Raw genomic sequence first — 23,904 nt, forward strand, 5'->3', positions numbered from 1 at the left:
AATCATACAAGCATTTGGGTGGGAGACGATGGTAGAAAACGAGGGGTCGATAAGAACGAAGATAGTAGTAACGTGTCGTTCGTTTATCGGAACATCCCGTTGATTGTTTACCGAGAACGTGGCTTTACATTCATTTGTGTCATTGATGATGACTCTTTTCGAATAATTTATTAAATACATAAAACTAAAAAAAATTGTTATTTCTTCGCAGATAAATGGTGACGTAACTTCGCCGATGCATATACTTAGAGTGCCGGTGACAAATGTTTATTTAATTCATAAGAGACTATAAGTACATGTGATACGGCGGCATAGATAAAGCTTCGAGATTACGATTACGAAGAAAAATTTATTAAGTTCGTTATTTATATATATATTTATTAGCTAAAATTAAGAATAAAGTTTTTGCTATGTATTAAAAATTAAATCATATTTTTATTACAAAAGTGGTAAGATAAATCAGCTCTATTTTTATCTTGAAACGCAGTGATGTGTAGATCAACATATCTCGCTATTATTTAAGTTTAAAATAATTTATTTATATTTAGAAACAGATGATTGCTTATCTATTTGAGATAGCTTATCTGTTAAAATAAACGTCTTTTAATAGAAAATTTATAGGAACATTTTTCGTCGTACGCAAAGCTTTATGACAGAAATGGGAACGACCGAAGAAGACCACGTTGGCCTTGCACGAATTGATCCCGTAAACAATCCTGTTGATCTCTTTAGAGTGTGGCGCGACGAGGCGATAAAATTCCAAACTGGCTTGGTAAACGTCTGTTGTTTAGCGACTGCTTTTTTTCCGTATGTACAGCTTAGAAATTTAAGCAAGAGTCATTTTTCAGTTAAATAAAAAATGTATTTAAATTTATTTTGTTTGTCAAAGAAGTTGCAAAATTAGCTCAAGGAATTTGATGCTAAGACAATTTGATGATGACGGTTTTGTCATCATGACAGATGCGCGCAGCCAAAAAGTCAAGGATTTGGTAATTAGTTTTGAAATATTAATACATATTTATTGGGAACAAATTTAAATTTTTTTAATATTTCAAGACTTAATTTTCTTTTTTTTTCTTCTTTTAATTAACTCTTTTTTTGTTTACAGAATTCTAATTCGTATGCTGCTATGTGCTTTCTGTGGAATTATAAAAACGATAAACAGCAACATATTGCACGACAGGTAAAAAGTATATACTTAACTCTGTAATAATTTATTAACTAAATATTAATAGTACTTACCAAATACATAAAAAAAAATTCTATCTTTAATATTGGTTTTATTATTTTTATTATTTTTACTAGTAAAAACTTGGAACAAAAATATTACTGTTGTATAGAGCATAAGAAAGTGTACCTAACGGTTCGTTAGAATAGATAGCGCTTAAAATTCGAGAAATAACGATTTAGGTGAGAATAGAGGGATCGATGAAAAAACTGGAAAGACCGGCTTGTCTACTTATGTACGAGAAAGAGCCGTTGTACTGCAAAATTCGGTCCCATCTATGCCACCAGGACCAGCCGGCTAACTGGGACGATTTGAATCGTCGGTATAATGAAATATTAGCACAGGCGAACAAGGGAGAGAACCTGCCGATGCCAGATCACGTGTAGGTTTTTAATCTTTCGAAATAAAATACAGTAAACATAAAAATATGATCTCCATCGCTGATAAAGACAGCATTTTCTGTATTTTTACAGCGTAGCTTATAAACTATTACCCGAAATGATGGAGTTTTATCACGCCTGGGATCAATTAATTGCCGATCGAATACATTACGAGAAGAAGAAAGACGCGGGAGAGAACTTTTGGGATTATCAAAGAATAGCGGCGTGATTTTGCGTGCATTCCCTGAAGTCATTCTAGTCTTTTGTTAGAGTTAGAATTTGATAGAATAATCTGTGACAAGGTATTTGATGATTTTTTAAATTACATTTTAAATATTTAAACAAGATATATATTTACTAAATCTATTTACAATAAAATTATTTGCATCGTAAAATAAGAGTAACAAAAATTTAGAACTCTTAGATTTATTACTTTAACATAAAAACAAAAATTTGTTTTTTGAGAAAATAATGAAGAAAGTGCTGAGTAGTAGACTGAATGCGTAAAACATATATGATTAATGATAAGTTTATATAAATATATTGCATTACCATTTCCTTTGTTAATACGCTTATATCTAATACAAGGTTTCTTCGGCATAATACATTCCAATTTGTGTCAGAACGTTAAATCAATCAAGCGGCATACCATTACATTTAAGCCACTAACTCTGGCTATCATTCTCCAAACGTTTAAATCAAATTTGCGAGTTAAAAGTCAAATTGCTGAGGATTGAATCCGTTTTAAAATATCAGCCAATGAAATTTTCCCGCCGAGATCCGGCACGTTCGATATCTCGGCCGTGATCCAATGGCTTGGCGCCGTACGTGGTCAGGTGACTCGGGTCGGTAACTTGTACGAGGCGAAGCCGCGAAATGTAGTACGCCAGTTGGTCGTGCAACGCGCATTTTACGGCGCTTTAACAGCGCGCATATCGACTCCGCAGGCGAACTGGAGAGAGTGGAGTGGCTCCGAACGCCCTACGACCTGAAAGCGTGCGTGTTCCCGGCTCACTACGTCACTACGCGCGCGGTGAGTCGGAGTAGGCTCGTGTCCGGCGAAGTGTACGATCCAAAAATTCAAAATGCCCAGCTACGCGCCCGCCAGTTATTTACTCCTCGAGGATGGCAGTGTTTTCCCGGGGAGATGCTTCGGCGCCGACGTGTCCGTCGACGGTGAAATCGGTGAGTTTATGCGCGAACACGTGGTCTTTTCGCAGCCAGCAGTCGGAACCAGCACGTGCATTCTATGCCACACAGCTTCCTCGGGTCGGGAAGAGTCGCGTGTAACTGCTGGCATCGCGAAACGAGAGACGCGGTGCGATTTGCACGACAAACATCTGTGGCTATTAACATACCGCAGGTGTTATCGTTATTATTTTATGCAGGCCGCAGATAATACCGTGCTTTTGTTATTCGACATTTGCAATGCGGAATTACCACTCGTCGTTAAATCCCGATAGAATTAAATATCAATCGTCGTAGCGCTCCGTTCTGAAATAATACGGCAACGGTGAATGAAATTTGTACAATAGGAAACCGCTGTTTGACCACGTTCGTTTCTTATCGGAATAGAACCGGTAGATATGATAAAAATGTATTCATTTATAACGTAGAATAGTATAGAGGCCTATCTTTTAGCAGATATTGACCTTTAAAACGTAATATTGATTTTTTAATTATAAATAGCAAGTCAATAAAACTGGCGCTTTTTTATTTAATAACCAATTTGATTTATAAAAAAATATTTTACTGACATATATTAGTTTTTTTATATAATATATTTATATATTATAATCTTTTAGCTCTAAAGAAGATACTATACTTATAATCTTTCTATATATAACTTTTGCTACTGATATATTACGAATTTATACACCAATGTAGATTGTGAGTATGATATGATGTAATTGAATATCATGAAATCTCCTGCACGGATGCAAACTTGCTGATGCTGTCGCACATATACACGCGTAATAAATTCTTAAGTGAGAAACCTTACGTCGGATTATATTACGAGGAAAATTTTCAAGTCTCCGCGCAACATAACGGCGACGTAAAAAATTAACATTGTAAAATAAAATTTATTTTAAAGGTCGTACGCACTGACGGAGCACTTTTCTCACTCTTCGCTTATTCGCGAGATAGTGCATTTTTCGCACGAGAAAGAATCTACATTACTTTCTAGTCTCAATCGATAAAACGCCGGTTGTAAGCATGCCTTTTACAATATTAACTTCGGATTAAACTACTTTTATTTTATTTATTTTATAATATTAGAAAAAAAATTTTTTTTAGTTAATCGTGCAAGATATTCGAACGTATTGTAGAAAATATGATAATGAACATTTGGCGTACACGTGGGCGAACATAAAGCCTATTGTTGTGTTTTCAGTCTTTCAAACCGGAATGATCGGCTATCCGGAGTCGCTTACGGATCCTTCGTATCACGCTCAGATCCTGGTGCTCACGTATCCACTCGTGGGAAATTATGGCATCTTCGGCGATGAAAAAGACGAACATGGTATACCGTGGTAAGTGATCGCAATCAAATTTAATTCAACGCGCATTTGCGACCTCACGCAATGACAATATTAATCTACGCTCGTTGCACGTAAATCGATTTGCTTGAAGCGGCATGCACTTTTACTATAAGGCAGATGTAAAACACGTTTTTATTATCTTTTGAATCTGCAAGAGAAATATAAATTAAAATGATAAAGAGCGGTGAAGTAATAAAAAAAAAATATTTAATAAAATTAAAAAATAATGTAGTGTTAATATAAAAGTTTAACTTTTAAATATTAATTTTTATATAGCTGGTTTGAGTCTTCTCGTATTTGGGCCGCCGGACTCGTAGTCGGAGAAGTTTGTGAAAAGCCTAGCCACTGGCGGCAAACAAAAACATTGTCCGAGTGGATGAAAGAACAAAATGTACCTGGCATATGTGAAATAGACACAAGAGCATTAACAAAAGTTATTAACGGAAAAGGTACAATGCTAGGTAGAATAATTCTTAGCCGACCGTCCAATATTTTGCCAGTAATGCCTCCAATTGAAGATCCTAACAAAAGAAATCTCGTCGCAGAAGTTTCTCAGGTAAAAAAAAAAGTTTTTTCTAGCAATTGCATTTTGTAACACAATGCTTTGAATTTATAAAATTTTTTAAATTGTTGTATCAATTGTAAGAACACTGATCTTTCAACAGTAAAAAAAAATATGTAATTTTTTTTAGCCGAGCCCAAAAACGTATAATCCAAAAGGACACCCTCGTATATGCGTAGTCGACTGTGGATTAAAGTACAATCAACTGAGATGCTTATTAAAACGCGGCGCCCGCGTGGATGTCGTGCCATGGAACTACGACTTTAAATCCGCCAAATATGATGGTTTATTCCTGAGCAATGGTCCAGGCGATCCCAGTATGTGCCAAGTGACCATAGAAAATATCCAAGAAGCACTCAAACAAGAAAAGCCGATCTTCGGCATTTGTCTCGGGCATCAGCTGCTAGCCATAGCCTCCGGCTGTGCAACTTACAAAATGAAGTACGTATCATACGAATCACACGTGTCAATAACGCTTGTACTCGTTAGCACATGGTATTCGAAATATATATGACTATTAAGCTGCGTTTCTTATCGCAGATGTTCTAATACCGACGTTTCTTGCCTCCGCCGTTCAAAAAGTCGTTACTTTGTCACGCGCGAACGATTTTTACCTTACGTAATACGAAGTATAATAGGCGATTGTTAAAACTCTTATTTTTTCTTTCGCAGATACGGCAATCGCGGCCACAATCAACCGGCGACGCACGAAGTTACCTCGCGTTGTTACATGACCTCGCAGAATCATGGATTCTGCGTCGATGCTGCACCCGACCGATTGCCGGATAATTGGACGAGCTTGTTCACCAACGCAAATGACAAAACCAACGAGGGTCTGGTCCACACAGTCCTGCCGTACTTTTCCGTTCAATTTCATCCGGAGCACACGGCAGGCCCTGAAGATCTCGAATGTCTTTTCGACGTGTTTCTGGATAGCGTGAAGGACCAAATCGACAATCGTGCTAACGTTTCTATAAGAGATAGGCTTACTGAAAAGTTGAAATACTCCAATGCACCGGACCCAAGCATGTTAACAAAACCGAAGAAGGTGCTAATTCTGGGTTCGGGAGGGCTCAGCATTGGTCAGGCTGGAGAATTTGATTACTCGGGCTCGCAAGCGATCAAAGCGCTAAAAGAAGAGTCCATCCAAACTCTCTTGATAAATCCTAACATCGCCACGGTACAAACGTCGAAAGGAATGGCCGATAAAGTATATTTCTTGCCGATTATACCGGAATATGTAGAACAGGTAATCTTAATTGTAATTGAAGTCTAATCAATCTTTTTATTTTGCTTGATATTTAATGTTAAGCTAAACAGAATATTTATTTATTAATTTATTTTAGGTAATACGATCTGAAAGGCCGGATGGAGTATTATTGACATTTGGCGGGCAAACCGCTCTGAATTGTGGCGTAGAACTCGAAAAGAACGGCGTGTTCGCCAAGTACAACGTCAAGATTTTAGGGACGCCGATAGAATCTATTATACAAACCGAGGATAGAAAGATTTTCGCTGATCGCGTCAGCGAAATAAATGAAAAAGTAGCACCGAGCGCCGCCGTTTACTCAGTTCAAGAGGTAAATTATTTAAAGTACCGATTTTTTTTTATCTTTGAATATTTTTTATTGAATTGACTTTGACCGAATTAATGGGATTTTTAATTAACTATTTCCGAATAGGCATTAGAAGCTGCTGAAAAATTAGGCTACCCCGTAATGGCACGCGCGGCCTTTTCGCTTGGCGGTCTCGGTTCGGGTTTCGCTAACACGAAGGACGAGCTGAAAACGTTAGCGCAACAGGCTCTGGCGCATTCCAATCAATTAATCATTGATAAATCTTTGAAAGGCTGGAAGGAAGTGGAATACGAAGTTGTCCGTGACGCGTACGACAACTGCATCACGGTGTGCAATATGGAGAACGTTGATCCACTCGGTATACACACCGGCGAGTCGATTGTCGTCGCGCCAAGTCAGACTTTGTCGAACAGAGAGTACCACAAATTGCGAACCACCGCCATTAAGGTCATTAAGCATTTTGGTATTGTCGGAGAGTGTAATATTCAGTACGCACTGAATCCATTCTCCGAAGAATATTACATTATTGAAGTGAACGCGAGGTTATCTAGAAGCTCGGCCTTGGCCAGTAAGGCTACAGGCTACCCTCTGGCCTACGTCGCCGCCAAACTGGCTCTTGGAGAAAGCCTATTAAACATTTATAATTCCGTGACCAAACACACGACTGCTTGTTTCGAGCCGAGTCTTGATTACTGCGTGGTCAAAATCCCCAGATGGGACCTCAGCAAGTTTCATCGTGTCAGCACGAAGGTATCGAATAATTTTTTTGTTTTATCAAATAATCGCAATTTTTATTGCTATTTTTATTTTATTTTTATTTTTAAATTAAAAATGGTTTACTTTATTATAGTTATGGAACGTTTTTAAATGCATATTATATTTTATATTTGTGATATTGAACAGATCGGCAGTTCTATGAAGAGCGTGGGTGAAGTAATGGCAATTGGTCGTAAATTTGAGGAGGCCTTCCAGAAGGCGCTCAGGATGGTCAGTGAGAACGTTAATGGCTTTGATCCTTACGAAAAAATGATAAACGATGAGGAGCTGGAGAAACCGACTGATAAGAGAATGTTTGTTCTGGCGGCCTCGATCAAAGCCGGCTACTCGATCGACCGATTGTACAAACTCACCAAGATTGATCGCTGGTTTCTCGAAAAGATGAAGAACATCATCGATTATTACGTTCTTCTGGAAAACACCGATCACACGAAGCTCACGCGCGACTTGCTGTTGGGCGCGAAGCAGAACGGCTTCTCGGACAAACAGATTGCCGCCATTGTAAAGAGCTCCGAATTAGCTGTTAGAATTCAGAGACAAGAAAACAATATTCGACCGATGATCAAGCAAATCGACACGGTGGCCGCTGAATATCCGGCTACTACAAATTATCTTTATCTCACGTACAACGGCACTACTCACGACGTCGAGTTCCCTGGCGGATACACAATGGTGATCGGTACGGTTATAAATAATTGTTATTGTTAATTAATACATTGCTGCAATTAGAATAAAATGCAATGTTTCTTCTAGGTTCTGGAGTCTACAGAATTGGCAGTTCGGTGGAGTTCGACTGGTGCGCTGTTAGCTGCCTACGAGAATTGCGAAATCTTGATCGCAAAACCATCATGGTGAATTACAATCCGGAGACAGTTAGTACTGACTACGATATGAGCGACAGACTGTACTTCGAAGAGATTTCGTTTGAGGTAGTAATGGACATATACGACTGCGAGTGTCCTGAGGGCATAATTCTGTCCATGGGTGGACAGCTGCCGAACAATATCGCCATGGATCTGCATAGACAGCAGGCTCGAATCCTCGGGACTTCTCCGGAATCCGTCGATGGTGCCGAAAATCGCTTCAAGTTCTCTCGTATGCTCGACAGTATCGGTATATCGCAACCGAGGTACATATCTTATTAAATATATTTATGCAATTGTCGCAATAATCATCACAATTTATGCCTTCTCTTTTCATTTTATTAATTTTTTATTTTATTTTAGATGGAAAGAACTGACGAACTTAAAGTCCGCAATTGAATTTTGCGAAGAAGTCGGTTATCCATGCTTAGTGAGACCGTCGTATGTGTTGAGCGGAGCGGCAATGAATGTCGCTCATTCGAACGAAGATCTCGAATCTTACTTGAAAAGTGCGAGCGAGGTAAGCAAGGAACATCCGGTAGTAATATCGAAGTTCATTCTCGAGGCGAAGGAGATCGACGTGGATGCCGTGGCTTACGAAGGTATTATTTTATGCATGGCGGTGTCCGAACACGTGGAAAACGCCGGCGTTCATTCGGGTGATGCCACTCTAGTGACACCGCCGCAGGACATTAACACGCAAACTTTGGCGAAAATAAAAAGTATCTCGAAAGCAGTAGCAGCGTCTCTGGGCGTCACTGGTCCTTTTAACATGCAGCTGATTGCAAAGGTGAGCGTTATTTTCATGTGTAAAAATTAATTAATTAATTTAATAATTAAAATTTATAATTGATGACATTTTTTTACAGGATAACGAGTTGAAGGTAATCGAATGTAACGTAAGAGTGTCCAGGTCTTTTCCTTTCGTCTCGAAGACTTTAGATCATGATTTTGTTGCAATGGCCACTCGTTTAATTGTCGGCGAAACAGTTGAACCTGTAGACGTCTTGGCTGGCTGTGGAAAAGTTGGAGTGAAAGTGCCACAGTTTTCTTTCTCTCGTCTTAAAGGTAAATTAGAGATATTTATTTATATTTGAGTAGCATTGTGCTACATTCAAGTTTTTTAATTATCTAATATTAATAGGCGCGGAAGTAACACTGGGCGTTGAAATGGTATCAACCGGGGAAGTAGCTTGTTTCGGCGAGAATCGTTACGAAGCTTATCTGAAAGGTATGACGAGCACCGGTTTCCATATACCTCAAAGAGGGATTCTGCTCTCTGTGGGAAGCTTTAAGGTAATCACATTGCAAGCAAACTCTTTTATGTAAATAATGCGAAAGTAACGCAATCTTTGTAATATCGAGTATTAATTAAAAAAAAGTTGTAAATAAGTTGTAAAAATAATCTGCTTTTTTTCAGCATAAAATGGAGTTGCTTGAGTCTATTAGAAATCTAAAGAGCATGGGATATAAGCTGTATGCCAGTATGGGCACTGCCGATTTTTATACCGAGCATGGTGTTGAGGTAAGTAAAAAATTTAATTCATTATTTAATGTTTGAAATATAATATTTAATTATCACTTGCACGATCGTATATATAAAATGAATTATTTACATCTAATATTTACAAGAATTTGTGAGAGATGGGCTCGTGCAATGGGCGGTGTTAAATTTTTTAAGTTTTTTAAATCTTTTTTTTTACAATTTGAATCGATACAATATAATGCATAATTTTATAATATAAAAAAAATGAGTCGATGAGATATCGCGTTTGGTCGAGATCAAAAATCAGAGATTTAACAAATCGACAATAGATATAAAGATAATAAAATTGACGATAAGGAATAAGCGAAAGATATAGCGAAATCATTAGATTTGTGTATAAAGGTCAAGAAGATAATAATGTGTGTTACGAGATACAAAAATCAATCAACTTCTCTTTTAAATAAAAATTTTCTTTATAAAAGAAAATTTAGGAATGCTTTTTTACATCATTAAGTTTCTTGGTAAATGTGTTACGATGACGTTGCTATACTTTACAAAAATAACTTTATTAGGTGAATTTGACTGCACCAATTTTTATAAATTACTTTAACTACTACTAATCATCACGTGTAATTGTGTGCGCTGTTGCATAACGCTATGATCGAATATCGGCAGTTTGCAAGCTCGCGATAAGTATGCTCAGTCTTCCTCGATTAATTACTAAATCAATTGTCGATCGCTTTTCAAAATAATAAAAATAAATACCATTTTAGTTCGCTTCGAACGCAATCATTGAATACAGAGATTTGTCTCTATTTTGCTCTTTTTTTTCCACAGATCATCTACGTTCTATTTCTAAACGCATGTCATATATATGTCGTGTCGTTTAAATTGTCCGATAGAGAGATCACGTTTGGCATCGCACCCGGAATCGTGGCGTCATCCTGATTCTTCGACGTTTCTGCGACGTTTTTCGGAAGTTCCCTCGAAGTGCAAGGAACTTCTTCTTTGCTCGTAATCGTGCTGGTGACATCCGTTTGCACGAACTCCTCGTTCGTCAGTCGTTCTTCAGGATCAGTCATTTTCGTGATCTTGTCCGCGTAATCTTTCTGACTAGATTGCGACTGCTCGTTTCTTGGTAGGTGCGAGTTTTCGGCGGATAGATGCGAGAAACGATTGATTAGACTGCTGCTGTATATAGGCTCCGTAACATTTCTCTTCGGCGTCTCCGGCGGCTTGTTGTTTGATCTCGCTATTGACCGATCTTTCAGATCAGAGATCTTTCGGTAATAAGTCTTTAGTTTGTCGTTATTCCAGGGACTCTTCGATAGAATGATAAACAATTGATCCGCTTGTTTAAGATAAGCCGTTTTCTGCTGATCAGCTCGATACTTGTGACAGTATTCGGCCATATTAATAAAATGATCGATGAAGAAGTCCAACAAATAGGCCAGTTGTTGTCGATATTTCAAATTAGGACACTGTTCCTGAAAGAGAGAAAGAAAAGTTGAGATAGGAATGCGAGCTAGCCCTGACTCTTGATACGCTAATCGCGAAGGCGATAAGATTAGATTTGCGGGAAGTCGTGTAGCATGGACGCCGCACTTTTTGTCTGGCACAATTAGCCACGATAGTAATGTGTCCCGCTAAATTGCTCATTGTGAACGACGATCGATAATCTTATCGCATAAGGAACTCACCGAGATCTCGACGATATGGTCCATGGGGTTGTACGGGGTGATTAGCGTTCTGCTCGTGAACGTTGATGGACCGTTGTTCTGCATCGTTTTGCTAGACTCGCTAGTTTTCGACAAAGAATTCATATATGAAGTTTGATTTACTCCAGTCATTTGTCTCATCGTCAATATTTTGTGCAGCTTCGGAAAATTTAACTGCGGAAAGAACTTATCGCTATGCTGGATGTTCTGCATCGCGTAAAACACGTACATGACAGGATTTTCTTTTACCCTCTTCAGCTGCTTCTGAATGTTATACAAGTTTCCGCGAGAAATTTTGTTGAACATATTTTTTTGAGGCAGAAAATAGTCCTTTAGTTCTGGTGGGTTGGATTTGACGCAACAGTAGAGCTTGTCCAGCAGTTTCATCAGATATTTGCCGGTTTGATTATCGGAAAATTTGTTAGGCAGCTTGCCTTCTTCGATCAACCAGAATAGCGTATGCCTAATGTGAGATGTGTTCAGGCCGATCGTGTCTTTCGTTGATCGCAGGAAGGTCTTGTGGAGCATCAGCGCGATCAAGTACACTTGCACTTGCGAGCGAGTCATGCAAGTCTCCAAATACCGTTCGGCAGCTGGGAACACTAGCTGCCACTCGATTTCGTAATCAAATTCCGGTATAAATTTTGACTTTTTTGGTAGAGAGTTTTCGGGTATCACATAGCAACCAAAGGCTTTCACTTTGGAAATGTCGCTAGCTTCGGGCCAGGTTCTTTTCTGCCTGTTCAGCCATTCTTGCGCGCATGTCGGCCACTGAAGCTGCATCGTCGGCGAGATCTCGGCCGACTTGAATTCGTTGAGGTCGTGTCTCTTAATTAGCTTTTCGCTGTAGATAACCGACTCTTTGCTGGGACCCAGATCATTTAATTTGAGACCTAGCGGCTCCAGTAGCTGATTCTTGCAGAAGAAAAAGAAATAATCCATGAATTCTTTACTGCTGATGCAGTAGACGTCGCGATTGTTCTGTCTGTCGGCAATATTAAGGAGCAGTTGCGCTCTGTTCTGCGCCTTCACCTTCTGTTGCAACATGCAGAGTTTTTTGTCATTATCGATTTTCATCTTCTTGAAGCACTGTGGCGGAAGCCTCGCGTTCGGATAGATCGGGTAGATCATCGGCTCGGCCTTGCTGTGACTCGCACCTTGCATGTTTAATTTCGACAGAGTAAGATAGCTGTAGTTGCTATCGCTGTCACAAGCTCCGGATCGGTAGCCGGAACTCGCGATGCTCGCCGGCCTGTGAACTTTTAGTATCGTCGATTTTGCTATGCTGGATGAATCATAACGCGGGTAGTTTTGATTCTTGACCCTCAACTCGTTCTTCGACCACGTCATCTTATTGTGACTTCCGTTCTTTATCGAAGACGCTTGCTCGAAGTCAAACTCGGCCTTGATATCGAAATTGTATCGGCTCCCGTAAGTATTTTTACAGGAGATGGACTGGTCCTCGTATATTATATCGTTGTCGTGGAGATTGGGCAAAGATTTGGTTTTAAAAATCGAATAAGTTTGGAGACCTCTCTTTCGGATTTGATACGATGGCATTGTATTCGAATTACGGTCGTCGTACATCTCGTCGTCGTCTGCCGTCGAGGAAGGTCCGATATCCTTTTCTTTTCCAGAAGTTGTTATGGAGTACGGCGACTTGCCGAGAAGTTGCAAGAACACGTATCCTATAGACCGAATATTTGTGATTTAGATTATAATTAATTAACCATTTATTTTATTTGCAATTATACAATACAAATACAAGAATATTTAATTTATTATTTAATTTAATTAAGCAGAATTATTTATAATTTAAAATTTAATTGTAAGCTCTCCACTTTTATGAATCTGAACGAACTTACTTACCGGGATTATCGCTTTTTGTCATCTTCATGTTATACGTAATTCCGTTATTCAAACTGCTATATTCTGGCGAATTAGATTGCTCCGTAATTTCGATATTGTCATGCACAACGTAAATACGAACGGGTTGCAACGGCTCGATAACAAGAACACCAGTCTTTCTCTTTGAAGTAAAGTCGAAATTATGCGAGATGTGTTCCTGAAGAACGTCCGGTAATAGAACGTGCTTTTGAGGTGGTAGGTTTTCATTATATTTACTTTCGCTGGACGACGCTAAGGACTCTTTAATTTGACGTATATCTCTGCAAAAGTAGTTTTTCCGACAATTAGTTGTGCATAATTTAATCTGATTTTCATTGCAAGTACATCGAATTTATTATATTTATTTAAGTATTTTAAAACTGTTTTTCCATTTATTATTTATGATCAGATAATCTGTGTATAAAGATTATTATTATAAAAGATAATTTTAAAATTGAAAACAATGCAAAAAATTAGCAAGTTTTTTTTCTTTGTTAAATTATTTTTGATATCGTATCGAAAAATTATTCTTATATATGAAGGATTTACAGATTAGATTAAATCAAGATGACCGTTATTGATACTTCTTAATAAGCAAAATAATTTCCACTTGAATAATAAAGTTTTTATTATAAAGAAACATGTAAGCGATATGATCGCTTTTTACAAATAAATTAGTATTAATTTTATCGCAGTTTTCCGCGAATTTTTAATTATTATTTGCTCGAATAAAAGCGTTTAAATGAAAGCATTGAAACTTACTCCTCGAAATTCTCGAAGAACTGGATGCACATCATGAGATTGTTTAGAATGAAACCAGGAGGATCTCTGTCGACGGTCTCTTTTAACAACCATTCTAATTCTTCATTATCTTGATTGCTGGTCGAACAATTGTTCGGTTCCTTGTTATAATTTTTTTTCTTGTTGGGGTTATTTCGATTGGAGTACGATTGCGTGGGTCTCATTGTATTTTTTCTTCTAATAACATAACAAATTGCCCAACACACATACACACACATACACATACACATACACACACTGCAAAAAGAGAAAGAGAGAGAGAGACAAACGGCCACGTGGAGTATCCCCACGTGAGACGCGCGTCTTCAGGATCCTTTGCTACGACACACTATAAGTCACTTCAGGGTTCACTGCAAGCCACTGACACACACCCTCATCCTAATTTCAAGGCCGGCGAGGGCAAGGACGTGGCATCGTGTGTGCGCACGTGAGGACACGACGATGACCCGTCTGGCAGTGTTCCTCTCGCGGGGTGTCGGGGTCGATAAATAGCTATCACGCTTATCAAGCACTCTTTTAATCAACCGCTATTGGGCATCGAAGCCCGGATACGAAATACTTATGACCGATCGCGCTGGTGTTGAGCGAGATAGAGCCTGGGTATTCCAGTGGTTTTTTTATTTATCGCAGGATGGATTATATATAATTATAAGCACGATGCATCGGCCACTGCAAAGTTATACTTGGAGATGCTTTTACTGTCCTTTCCACATATCTTCTTATGTGATTTTATGTAATCTGATTTATGATCTCTTAAGATGAAATCTTATGTGAACGTTTCCCTTTTTTTTTTTCGATATTGCTTCCCAATTTTAGTTATCGCGTTCTGTTAATTCCTGACTAAACACGTAAATTTTATCAATAAGGTCATGTAGTAATATCCACTGGGCTACTACGGCACGTATGTTTTTTTTTTTTTTTTCTTTACAAATAAATGTAAAATTTAAATAGAACCTGTAGTAAGTAGGTTACGAGTGGTGCGTAATAGTTATTATGGTAAAAGAAGTTATTGATATAATGATTAAGTTGCGGTCATATCGATTAAGTGATATAACCTTCGCTTTTCGATATGTAATCATTTTTTTCTATTGCGCGAGGGCGTGCAAAAATTATAATTTTTAAAAGTCGTTATCACAATTTGCTGCGTCTGTTGACTAAAGAACATAATCGTAATAAATTTATCATCCGACTAATCCTTACGAGTTTATCGTACGTAGACCCTCGGAATCGATCGCGGTTTCCTCCGAAACGCAATCGAATTTCGTGGTGCCGGGTCTCGCTCAGAATTTCAGTACTACGGAAGGCCACGTTTAATTCGCTCACTAACGCCACGCAAAGCAGTATCGCGAATAAAGTTATCTAATCTAAGCGTGAAAACCCTATCGGAATAACTCGGTAAATTACAAGCTAATTTTGGGACGCGGTCGGAGAAATCGACATCGCGTCTCGAGAAGTGTTTCTTGCGATTGCTCTAGAAATGAGCTGGTGAATTTGCTCTTTTGTAAAACGAGAGAAATAGAAAGAGACAGAGAGAGATAAAAAGATACGTTGGCCAAAACGATTCAAGGTCTCATTCAAAATATTCTGACAAACCGATGGTTGCCGATAAATAACTCCGACTGATAACCACTTCAACGATCGTGGTACAGCGGTGAAGTTATCAGAAAGTTTGAAGTCTGCGAAATATCTTACAAATTTTTAATGTTATTTGATAAAAAGATAGGTATGGTATTACTATAAATCAGGTTCAGTTTTAAATGAAAAATGTATGAAAAAATTAAAATACATTTTTCTAAATGTCTTTAAAAAATTACTCGACGTGAAAATTTAATATTGAAGTAGGTCGCACAATTGAAGCATCAAATCGCAATGTTAAGCGATTAAATATGCAAACAAGATTCTACAAGCAAGTGGCGATTATCAAGATAATAACGCACATCTTTGGAATGTTATATATTATTTCAAAAGTCATTTATATATAACATACATTTGTAACACACTTAATTTCAGAACGAACTAAGTGCAATGGATTTTGAAAAAAAAAAACATTTCACGCGAAATCAAACATCTCTGAATTTAATAATTTAATATAAAACTAATTCTGATTTTTAACGAAAGCTCATAAACATAATTTTAAATATTATAAAAAATATAATTATGTATATTCTTTCCTTTTCGTGATATTTCTTTATAATTGTGAATAATTCAGAATAATTTTTAAATATATTTTCTATTAAATTTCTATGATTTAGGTAGAGCCGGTGCAATGGACGTTCGAGAACATCGCCGTGAACGAGGATTCCAGCCCAAGTCAACTTCGGCACCTCGCCGATTTCTTGTCGAAGAAGCAATTCGATCTAGTCATCAACTTGCCGATGAGGAATGGTGGTGCCCGACGCGTCTCCAATTTCATGACGCACGGCTATCGCACGAGGAGGCTCGCGATCGATTATTCCGTACCTTTAATTACGGACGTTAAATGCGCGAAGCTCTTGGTCGAAGTAAGTCCGCAGGTTTTATTTTAGTGCGCGTGGTCGGCGGACTTTATTTTAAGAAGTAATCCGACCAAATTGTTGCTCGATTAGAATAGGCTTACGTGACCTTCTCGCTCGGAACTAAATTTATATCACTCTTGCGTCAACGATCAAAGATCGTTTCTGATTAGCGAAATTATATTAGTCACTCTTACTCACTCTTAACATTTTGTGCACGTTGCTGATAAGACGCGCGTAAGGTGCAAGGTTCACATGAGGACTCATTTATTTCACGACTTTATTGGAAATCGTAGTTTTCAAAAACCGACTTACTTGTCGTCATAAATAATTTTCCATCTATGATAAACTTATCTTGTGATTATTTAAACGCACCGTGATTACACTATGCTCGGCCTTGTGTCGGTCTTAAAATCACGCAATTATGATTGATAACGGAGTAAATGAATAATAATAATCATCGCTTTTTCAGGCGTTGAGAATAGTTGGCGGGAAAGCACCGCGTATGAAAACGCACACCGATTGCATATCATCGCGCAAAATGATTAGGCTACCCGGACTTATCGATGTTCATGTACACACCCGGGATCCTGGAGCGGTTCACAAAGAGGATTTCGCTTCCTGTACCGCGGCAGCACTCGCCGGCGGTATCACAATCATCTTCGCGATGCCAAATACAAATCCTGCTGTAGTGGACCACAAAACCTTTGCAATTGCCAAAACGGTAAGGGACTTATCTCTTAAATACCTTAAATTCGCTATTTACCGAACGTAAAGTTTTAAGAACATTGACTGTAAAAGCCTTTAGACATTTTTGAATCTATAATCAACTGAAGAGACCGAAAAGAATTTTGATGCTGAATTAAGATAAACTTGTTTTGTTCTAATCACATATGACGGCGAAAGTTTTGATCAATCGTAGCCGGCGATATTTTTATCTTTGTTAAATCAAGCTACTGCTTTCACATGTTAAATGTTTAATTTAATGTATAATCTTACTTTTATTTAATGTGAACAAAATTTATAAAATGTTCGCACTGTTTATTAAATTAAAATAATTCGCAGCCATTTACGATGCAAAGACAATACGATAGTTTATATAAAAATGTAATTCCAGGTCACTAGTATCAAAGTGAGATAATCAAGAATCGAGCTATTGCATAATTATAAAAATACCACGTCACAGCTAGCCAGGCTTCAACATCGTGACTTCGTACGATAACAATAGCTTAAAAAAAAAAAAAAAAAATTTTACTTTATCGTCGCGAGCTTCAAATTTATATACGTACAAAATGACACGTACACAGGAATTTCTTACATAAACGTTTGAAGTTGACTATCGTTTTACTACACGATAAGGTTTAATCCGTGAAATTTTATTTTTAATAAAATAACAAGGTCTTAATTATTGTCTAAAGCAAGCTGCAGCTGGGTCACGATGCGACTATGCACTTTTTATGGGCGCCTCGTCGGATAATTACAATGATATACGAGAAATTGCACCGCACGTGGCTGCTCTGAAAATGTATCTGAATGAGACGTTCACGACTCTTCGTCTTACTGATCTCACCGTTTGGACTAAGGTGAGCGATATTATATTTTATTAATTCATTACTTTATATTGTATTTTATATGTGACTCCTTTTTTTCTTCAGCATTTGGAAAGCTGGCCGAAAAAATATCCCTTGTGCGTGCACGCGGAAGGACAGACCACAGCTGCGGTTCTCTTACTGGCGAGTTTGCACAGCAGGCCGATTCATGTGTGCCATGTAGCACGTAAAGAGGAAATACAAATTATTCGTGCCGCTAAAGAGCACGTGGGTACCTCAATTAATTAATTGAAGCGATATTAGCTTAAAAAATTAATTTTGAAGTTTAATTATTTAATTTTGTGTAACTTTACAGGGACTGGCAGTTACATGCGAAGTGTGCCCGCACCATTTGTTCCTTTGCCAAGACGACTTGGAACGTATAGGGACCGGAAGAGGTCAAGTGAGACCCATTCTGGGAACGAAGGAAGACCAACAGGCGCTCTGGGATAACATGGATATTATCGATTGCTTCGCAACCGATCACGGTAAGAAATAATCTTTAATTGCAATTAAATTATCAAGTTGCGTGTCGCAGTTTTTTTTTTTTTTTTTTTTCATGAAATTCACGGTGCATCACATAGCAAAATAAATTCGATATCTTAAACCGATAACGGCCGGCATTGTTCTATAATCCGAAGATAAAAAGCTCGACGTCTCGTGTTTTGTGTAATATCTACTTTGTTTTGCTTTTAAGCCATACAAGAATATTCTTTTTGTTTCAAGGCGTCGATATCGGATACTTGCAGTTGTTTAGAAGTAATTAGCGCTTCGATAAAAACTTAAGCTTTGAAATTCGCAAGAACGCCGCTTATTCAAGGATAGTAAGCTAAGTTACAAAAAATTGCACGCTCGATCATAATTAACTTGCATTTTAAAGCTCCACACACCGTTGAAGAAAAATTGTCCGAGAAACCGCCACCAGGATTTCCCGGCCTAGAGACCATGTTACCGCTTTTGCTGAACGCCGTGCATGAAGGAAGGCTGACTATGGAGGTATTTTCTGCTCCAATTAATAACTTTTAATAATATCTGGATGACGTAATGGTCGCGGAATGTCGATAAGCATTGTTCGATAACAAAGAAATTGCTCTCGAGAACGAGAATGTATACGTCACTCCGATTTTCAGATACATACTCAACGTGACCTAATACAAAAATTAGGACATCGATAAAAAGATGTTACTCAGAGAAATATAAAATTTGCAAAAATTTATCTATTATAGCATTTATTAATTAAATTATATATTGAAATGTTATTACTGTTTATTAATGATTGCTTATTAATTACAGGATATTGTGGATAAATTGTATCGAAATCCCAAGAGAATTTTCAATATTCCCGATCAGCGTAATACGTACATTGAAGTCGATCTGGACGACGAATGGGTCATCCCACAAGCAATGCCGTACAGCAAGTCGAAATGGACGCCTTTCACAGGCATGAGAATTCGCGGTTCCGTGCACAGAGTAGTTTTGAGAGGTGAAATCGCTTACGTTGAGGGACAGGTGCTAGTGAACCCTGGATTTGGTCAGGATATTAGAGATGTACAGTATAAGGTCCCGACGCTTCACACACCGACGATAGCCAGCCAGCTCGCAGACGCCGTCCACAAGCCGCTGTCTCTGGACAGCCTTCTGTCGCCGAATTACGAAAAATTTAACACGTACGGCGATCGCGCCAGCGATTTGCACGAAGATGAACAAACCGGTATGGCACTGCAAACGCAAATTTTATATGATATACATATGGCTGTATCGCGGCACTTCGATGCTACTGCGAGCAAATTATTCATAACTTTCTGCGTGAGAGCAAATAAGATATTTTAAATTATGTTTTTAGGAGAGTTGTTTGTGCATCTTTTGCAACCACCATCGCACAAGTCGAGCGTCCACTTCGCGCCGCATGCTGACGTCGACAAGGAATACTCCAAAGGGTTATCCTTACAAAGAAATATTTCGCCCTTGCCCATCACCAGCGTCACAAGGTACAAAAGTGACAGTAATCCGAATCTGCTTATGACCGCAACGCCGCCGATTCCAATTGTTCATTCATCAGGCAACAGTCTAATCGGACACCATGTCCTTACCGTGGACATTTTCAACAAAGAAGTATTAAAAGATGTATTTCACTTAGCGGAAACTTTCCGAAATGCTATTAGGAAGGAACGATCGCTAGATCACATTTTAAAGGTAATTATTTAAAAATTACATAGCTTCTTCTATAATCTACGAAAGTGCAGTGTAGTTTTTATTATTAAAATAATAAGAAAAACTAAAAAGTTTCATGTGTGATTAAGGGAAAGATCATGGCTTCCATTTTCTACGAAGTCAGCACGAGAACGTCGTGTAGTTTTGCTGCCGCGATGGAACGTCTCGGTGGTCGTGTGATATACATGGACGGTTCTACTTCTTCGGTGAAAAAGGGCGAGACCTTAGAAGGTTTGTAAAAATTTTTTTCTTACCAAAAACATATCTCGAAGAAGTGAAAAGTATTAATAATTACTGGTTTTAGATTCGGTGACAGTTATGGCGGGTTACTCGGACGTGATTGTTCTCAGACACTCAGCTCCGGGTGCTGCCACTGTGAGTATTAAGTTTAATAATACAGAGAAGTTACTTAATTTATGTAAAGATAATAATGATGATTACTTTTTAAGTTTGATCGAGAAGGGCAATAATTTCAGTTAATATTTTATTCTTTGCGCGTTTGTTAATTCTATAATAATAATTTACAGAGAGTGGCGCAGTATTGTAGAAAACCCATATTGAATGCCGGTGATGGAACCGGCGAACATCCAACGCAAGCGTTGCTCGATATATTTACAATCAGAGACGAATTTGGCACTGTTAATGGACTCACGATCACCATGGTAGGCGATTTGAAGCATGGTAGAACAGTTCATTCGCTTGCAAGGTTAGTACATTGTTATAAAAAAGATTTCGCTTATTCAACATAACGAAACGAGCTTCAGAATTTATTTTTAATTATAGGCTATTGACTCTGTACAACGTCGAACTTCGCTACGTTAATCCACCTGGCCTCGAAATGCCGAATCATGTTATTAATTACGTAGCCGAACGTGGTATTCCGCAAGAGAAATTCACGACTCTGGAGGAGGCTTTACCCGACACCGACGTGCTCTATATGACACGAATACAAAGCGAGCGATTTACCACGCAAGAGCAGTATGATCAGGTGAGATGTTACTGTAGCATTAAATTTAAATTAATTATAATTTTAACTTGTGATGCCGTTTAAACAAAATTGTTATATACTCGACAGGTGTGCGGACACTTTATAATAACCCCGCAACTGATGTCTCGCGCAAAAAGGAAAATGGCAGTGATGCACCCTCTGCCACGTGTTTTCGAAATAAGCAAGGAATTCGACACCGATCCGCGGGCCGCTTACTTCCGGCAGGCAGAAAACGGAGTTTACGTGCGCATGGCGTTACTAGCCATGGTTCTTGGACGCATCTGATCGAGGTATAATTTTTTAAATTATTTTATCCGCACGTTATCTAAATTGTCTAGATATCCGCTATTGGTTACAGAAGATAAATTCCATTTCCATTTACGAGGCACGTATCATTAAATTACCCGTCACTCTGACTAATAACAGGCGTATATTTCCGAAAATTATAACTAAGGTTTTTTAACACACTTTTCAGTAATAAATAGCAACTAATTTTCACTTGAAAGTCTCAAATATTTCACAAACAGTCACTGCAAAATACGTCTTTCATTTTTTTAATCTTTTTAAACATCAAACAATGGCATCTCTCGCATTGAATCCGGTGTCATCAGCGCCGTTGGAGTACATGTTCGGAGCTAAAGCTTTCACATCGTCTCTCCGACTTCTTCGCGTGAGCGGCGGTACTTTCAGCCTCAGTCTTTTCTTCTTTAAAGAATTTTTCTCTCTGCAAAGATAAATTATGGCCGATTTTGGTGCTCTATTGCAATAAAACATATTTAAATTTACATTGCCTGAAGAAAACTTTCGGTTGCATGTTGGCGAATGAATACGTTATTTGTTTAACAAAATCCAAATGTTTTAATAAAGTTACGTACTGGTGTTTGCAGTCTATGAAAATGCCCATCGAGAATAGAACCACCATGGTGATAACAATGCCGATCACAACGACCACCAACGTTACGATCGCATCTTCTTCCTCGACGGTGAGGGACGGCTCTGATGTGGACACGTACTCTGTAAAAGGCACAAGGAAACGTTTACAATACTTGACATTCATCTCGCATGAGAAGTTATTGTGTATCTGCATCTAGCATGTTCTGAATTCTTCATCGGCGACGTGCGCTGTGAAACAAATTATACAAAACTATTTTTACAATGTATAAATGACTTCCATTTTATTCCAATCTTTATAAATAACTAGAATGTAATTATAATATATTTTCCACAGCATATATCGCACAAGAGCGTGATATTCCGCTAAGAGTTTTTTTTTTATAATTATAGCTGCAAGACCAATCACGCTTGAATGCAATTTGTAATCCTTCTGTCCGCGATCATGTAATCATTTCTAGTAGAAAAAATGTTCTCCTTCGTGGAGAAAGGTATTGTTCAAGGTTTTATCACGTTAATCAGAGACGAACAGCTGTGGACGAGAGGCGTCTCTGATTCGCGCGCTCGCGTTTGCTCATCGGAATAGACACCGTTTTAGGTATCAGCAAATTTCATTTAAATAAATATAAAATACATATATATATATAAATTAAATATTTAAAATAATTTGAGGCAGCTTTTTTACAGAAATAAACGCGAGAGATAGGGCTGCGCTTCTTCATGCAACGGCGACTTTTTAATAAATAAATCTGGATTTGCGCTCTCCCGGAAACTGTCGTCAAGACCGGCTTTCGCTCGGGCCGCTTTCAGTTATCACTTGCCAGCTTTCCCAGCACAGTTCGCAGCAGCAATCGGCACGAGATTCGTATGACGCAATTCCGCAACATGCGACGCGATGAGAGGTCCATGGATTGGAATGTTCGCGTGCATTTTGCGACGGTCTCTGTCGTTGGCAGCGCGTCTGATCGTGGCAAGTAGAGGCCACTGAGTCTCTCAAGGTCTCGGTGAGAATTAATTTGAGATCTCGCGGATGCTGTGCGGCCACGCGGCCCTCTCTGTCCGGGGCGCGGTTACGTTCCCACATATTAATTTGTTAATAATTGTTTTCGTGTTATAGTAAAGATCTCACGTTTCCGCGATCATCCTTGACGAGAACACAATGCATCAACATCCAGTACTCGACTCGTACAATACTTCCGAATTCATGAGACATATCAAACAAAAACCTAGACTGGTTACATCGGGAAGTTTACTTTCACTCATTTTTGACCCTTCTAGCTCACTTATTAACTTCGATAACATTTTTTAATAATATTATTAATTTCACTTAGTAACTGTATTTTTTTAAAATTAATTTTTTAACTTATCATACTGTTTATTTAGATTTCCTACGGCTTGATAAGTAATAAGAGAAAAGTACCAATTAGCTGCTATTAATTATAAGCAATAATCTAGAGCGTTCTTTAATAACTTTCTTTCATTAATATCCTACCGCTTGTTGGCACAGTACTTATGCTGCCGTTCACATTCCTGCCACGCGCTTCCATCTTCCGTCACGTTTTTATTTTATTTTTATTTTTTTATTTTTTTTCTTATAAAGAGTTCTTTCAGTTTTTGCGGCACCACGTTATTCCGGCTAGCAGAAACAGATCAGTAGGAGACACAAGCGATTTTACAGTTCTTCCAAGAGTTCTCCGGCGTGTCAATCGGATCGAGATCTTGAGGTAAACTGTCAGCAACACATCGACGAACGCGTGATACACTCGGTAAAGTGCCAACGAGAGCGGCTGCCGAAGCAAGGGAAAGAACGGAGACGATAGGCGCGAGGAAGTGGGGAGATCACTTGAGGAAGCGAAACAGACGTGCACGTGTAGGAGATTCGGATGGGATAAAGAGAAGAGAGAAAGAGAG

The 23,904-nt window shown here is 38.4% G+C and overlaps 4 protein-coding genes across 8 annotated transcripts; 2 read left to right on the forward strand and 2 right to left on the reverse strand.

Moving 5' to 3' along the window:
• The first annotated feature begins 108 nt into the window (after positions 1-108).
• LOC139108915 (pyridoxine/pyridoxamine 5'-phosphate oxidase) lies at positions 109-1,844 on the forward strand. 4 transcript variants are annotated; one of them, XM_070667600.1, is made up of 6 exons: positions 109-356; positions 611-807; positions 890-989; positions 1,109-1,183; positions 1,411-1,610; positions 1,702-1,844. In XM_070667600.1, exons 2-6 carry the CDS (start codon positions 650-652, stop codon positions 1,835-1,837), a joined length of 669 nt encoding a protein of 222 aa, XP_070523701.1. In that variant the 5' UTR covers positions 109-356; positions 611-649; the 3' UTR covers positions 1,838-1,844. The 4 variants fall into 4 exon arrangements, with proteins under 4 accessions (XP_070523701.1, XP_070523702.1, XP_070523700.1 ...); XM_070667601.1 differs by having other exon boundaries at positions 622-807; XM_070667599.1 differs by having other exon boundaries at positions 109-807.
• On the forward strand, positions 1,796-22,344 carry Rudimentary (carbamoyl-phosphate synthetase 2, aspartate transcarbamylase, and dihydroorotase rudimentary). Of its 2 annotated transcripts, none has more exons than XM_070667559.1 (27): positions 1,796-1,910; positions 4,004-4,142; positions 4,428-4,707; positions 4,844-5,154; positions 5,386-5,962; positions 6,060-6,293; positions 6,396-7,040; positions 7,194-7,746; positions 7,821-8,196; positions 8,294-8,720; positions 8,800-8,998; positions 9,075-9,226; positions 9,351-9,455; positions 16,075-16,323; positions 16,787-17,038; positions 17,733-17,897; positions 17,970-18,131; positions 18,220-18,391; positions 18,784-18,899; positions 19,197-19,614; positions 19,747-20,096; positions 20,204-20,345; positions 20,419-20,489; positions 20,642-20,820; positions 20,898-21,102; positions 21,190-21,392; positions 21,990-22,344. In XM_070667559.1, the coding sequence occupies exons 2-26, from the start codon at positions 4,018-4,020 to the stop codon at positions 21,385-21,387; spliced, it is 6,663 nt and encodes a 2,220-aa protein (XP_070523660.1). In that variant the 5' UTR covers positions 1,796-1,910; positions 4,004-4,017; the 3' UTR covers positions 21,388-21,392; positions 21,990-22,344. The 2 variants fall into 2 exon arrangements, with proteins under 2 accessions (XP_070523660.1, XP_070523659.1); XM_070667558.1 differs by lacking the exon at positions 1,796-1,910 and adding an exon at positions 2,556-2,793.
• LOC139108904 (uncharacterized) lies at positions 9,465-16,056 on the reverse strand. Its single transcript, XM_070667576.1, has 4 exons — positions 13,784-16,056; positions 13,004-13,302; positions 11,117-12,822; positions 9,465-10,903 (listed from the first exon to the last, which is right to left on the reverse strand). The coding sequence occupies exons 1-4, from the start codon at positions 14,050-14,052 to the stop codon at positions 10,283-10,285; spliced, it is 2,895 nt and encodes a 964-aa protein (XP_070523677.1). The 5' UTR covers positions 14,053-16,056; the 3' UTR covers positions 9,465-10,282.
• Positions 21,514-23,744, reverse strand: LOC139108920 (uncharacterized). The gene is made up of 3 exons (XM_070667612.1): positions 23,486-23,744; positions 21,978-22,116; positions 21,514-21,826 (listed from the first exon to the last, which is right to left on the reverse strand). The coding sequence occupies exons 1-3, from the start codon at positions 23,538-23,540 to the stop codon at positions 21,673-21,675; spliced, it is 348 nt and encodes a 115-aa protein (XP_070523713.1). The 5' UTR covers positions 23,541-23,744; the 3' UTR covers positions 21,514-21,672.
• Between the last annotated feature and the right edge of the window lie 160 nt (positions 23,745-23,904).

Source organism: Cardiocondyla obscurior, linkage group LG16, assembly GCF_019399895.1.
Source record: "Cardiocondyla obscurior isolate alpha-2009 linkage group LG16, Cobs3.1, whole genome shotgun sequence".
Lineage (NCBI taxonomy): Eukaryota > Metazoa > Arthropoda > Insecta > Hymenoptera > Formicidae > Cardiocondyla > Cardiocondyla obscurior.

What these genes read in the sequence shown, in the direction of transcription:
- LOC139108920 (XM_070667612.1), bottom strand. Translation starts at nt 23,540, where the DNA reads ATGGAAGCGCGTGGCAGGAATGTGAACGGCAGCATAAGTACTGTGCCA. An exon ending in AAGTACTGTGCCAACAAGCG is followed by an intron (nt 22,117 to 23,485) that starts GTAGGATATTAA and finishes TGCCTTTTACAG; the next exon opens with AGTACGTGTCCACATCAGAG. An exon ending in TTCATAGACTGCAAACACCA is followed by an intron (nt 21,827 to 21,977) that starts GTACGTAACTTT and finishes TTATCTTTGCAG; the next exon opens with AGAGAAAAATTCTTTAAAGA.
- LOC139108904 (XM_070667576.1), bottom strand. Translation starts at nt 14,052, where the DNA reads ATGTGTATGTGTATGTGTGTGTATGTGTGTTGGGCAATTTGTTATGTT. An exon ending in GACAAAAAGCGATAATCCCG is followed by an intron (nt 12,823 to 13,003) that starts GTAAGTAAGTTC and finishes TTCGGTCTATAG; the next exon opens with GATACGTGTTCTTGCAACTT. An exon ending in ACCATATCGTCGAGATCTCG is followed by an intron (nt 10,904 to 11,116) that starts GTGAGTTCCTTA and finishes TCTCTCTTTCAG; the next exon opens with GAACAGTGTCCTAATTTGAA.
- Rudimentary (XM_070667558.1), top strand. Translation starts at nt 2,694, where the DNA reads ATGCCCAGCTACGCGCCCGCCAGTTATTTACTCCTCGAGGATGGCAGT. An exon ending in TTCTTTCTCTCGTCTTAAAG is followed by an intron (nt 8,999 to 9,074) that starts GTAAATTAGAGA and finishes TAATATTAATAG; the next exon opens with GCGCGGAAGTAACACTGGGC. An exon ending in GCACGAAGATGAACAAACCG is followed by an intron (nt 19,615 to 19,746) that starts GTATGGCACTGC and finishes TTATGTTTTTAG; the next exon opens with GAGAGTTGTTTGTGCATCTT.
- LOC139108915 (XM_070667599.1), top strand. Translation starts at nt 650, where the DNA reads ATGACAGAAATGGGAACGACCGAAGAAGACCACGTTGGCCTTGCACGA. An exon ending in TTAGCGACTGCTTTTTTTCC is followed by an intron (nt 808 to 889) that starts GTATGTACAGCT and finishes TGTTTGTCAAAG; the next exon opens with AAGTTGCAAAATTAGCTCAA. An exon ending in AGCAACATATTGCACGACAG is followed by an intron (nt 1,184 to 1,410) that starts GTAAAAAGTATA and finishes ATAACGATTTAG; the next exon opens with GTGAGAATAGAGGGATCGAT.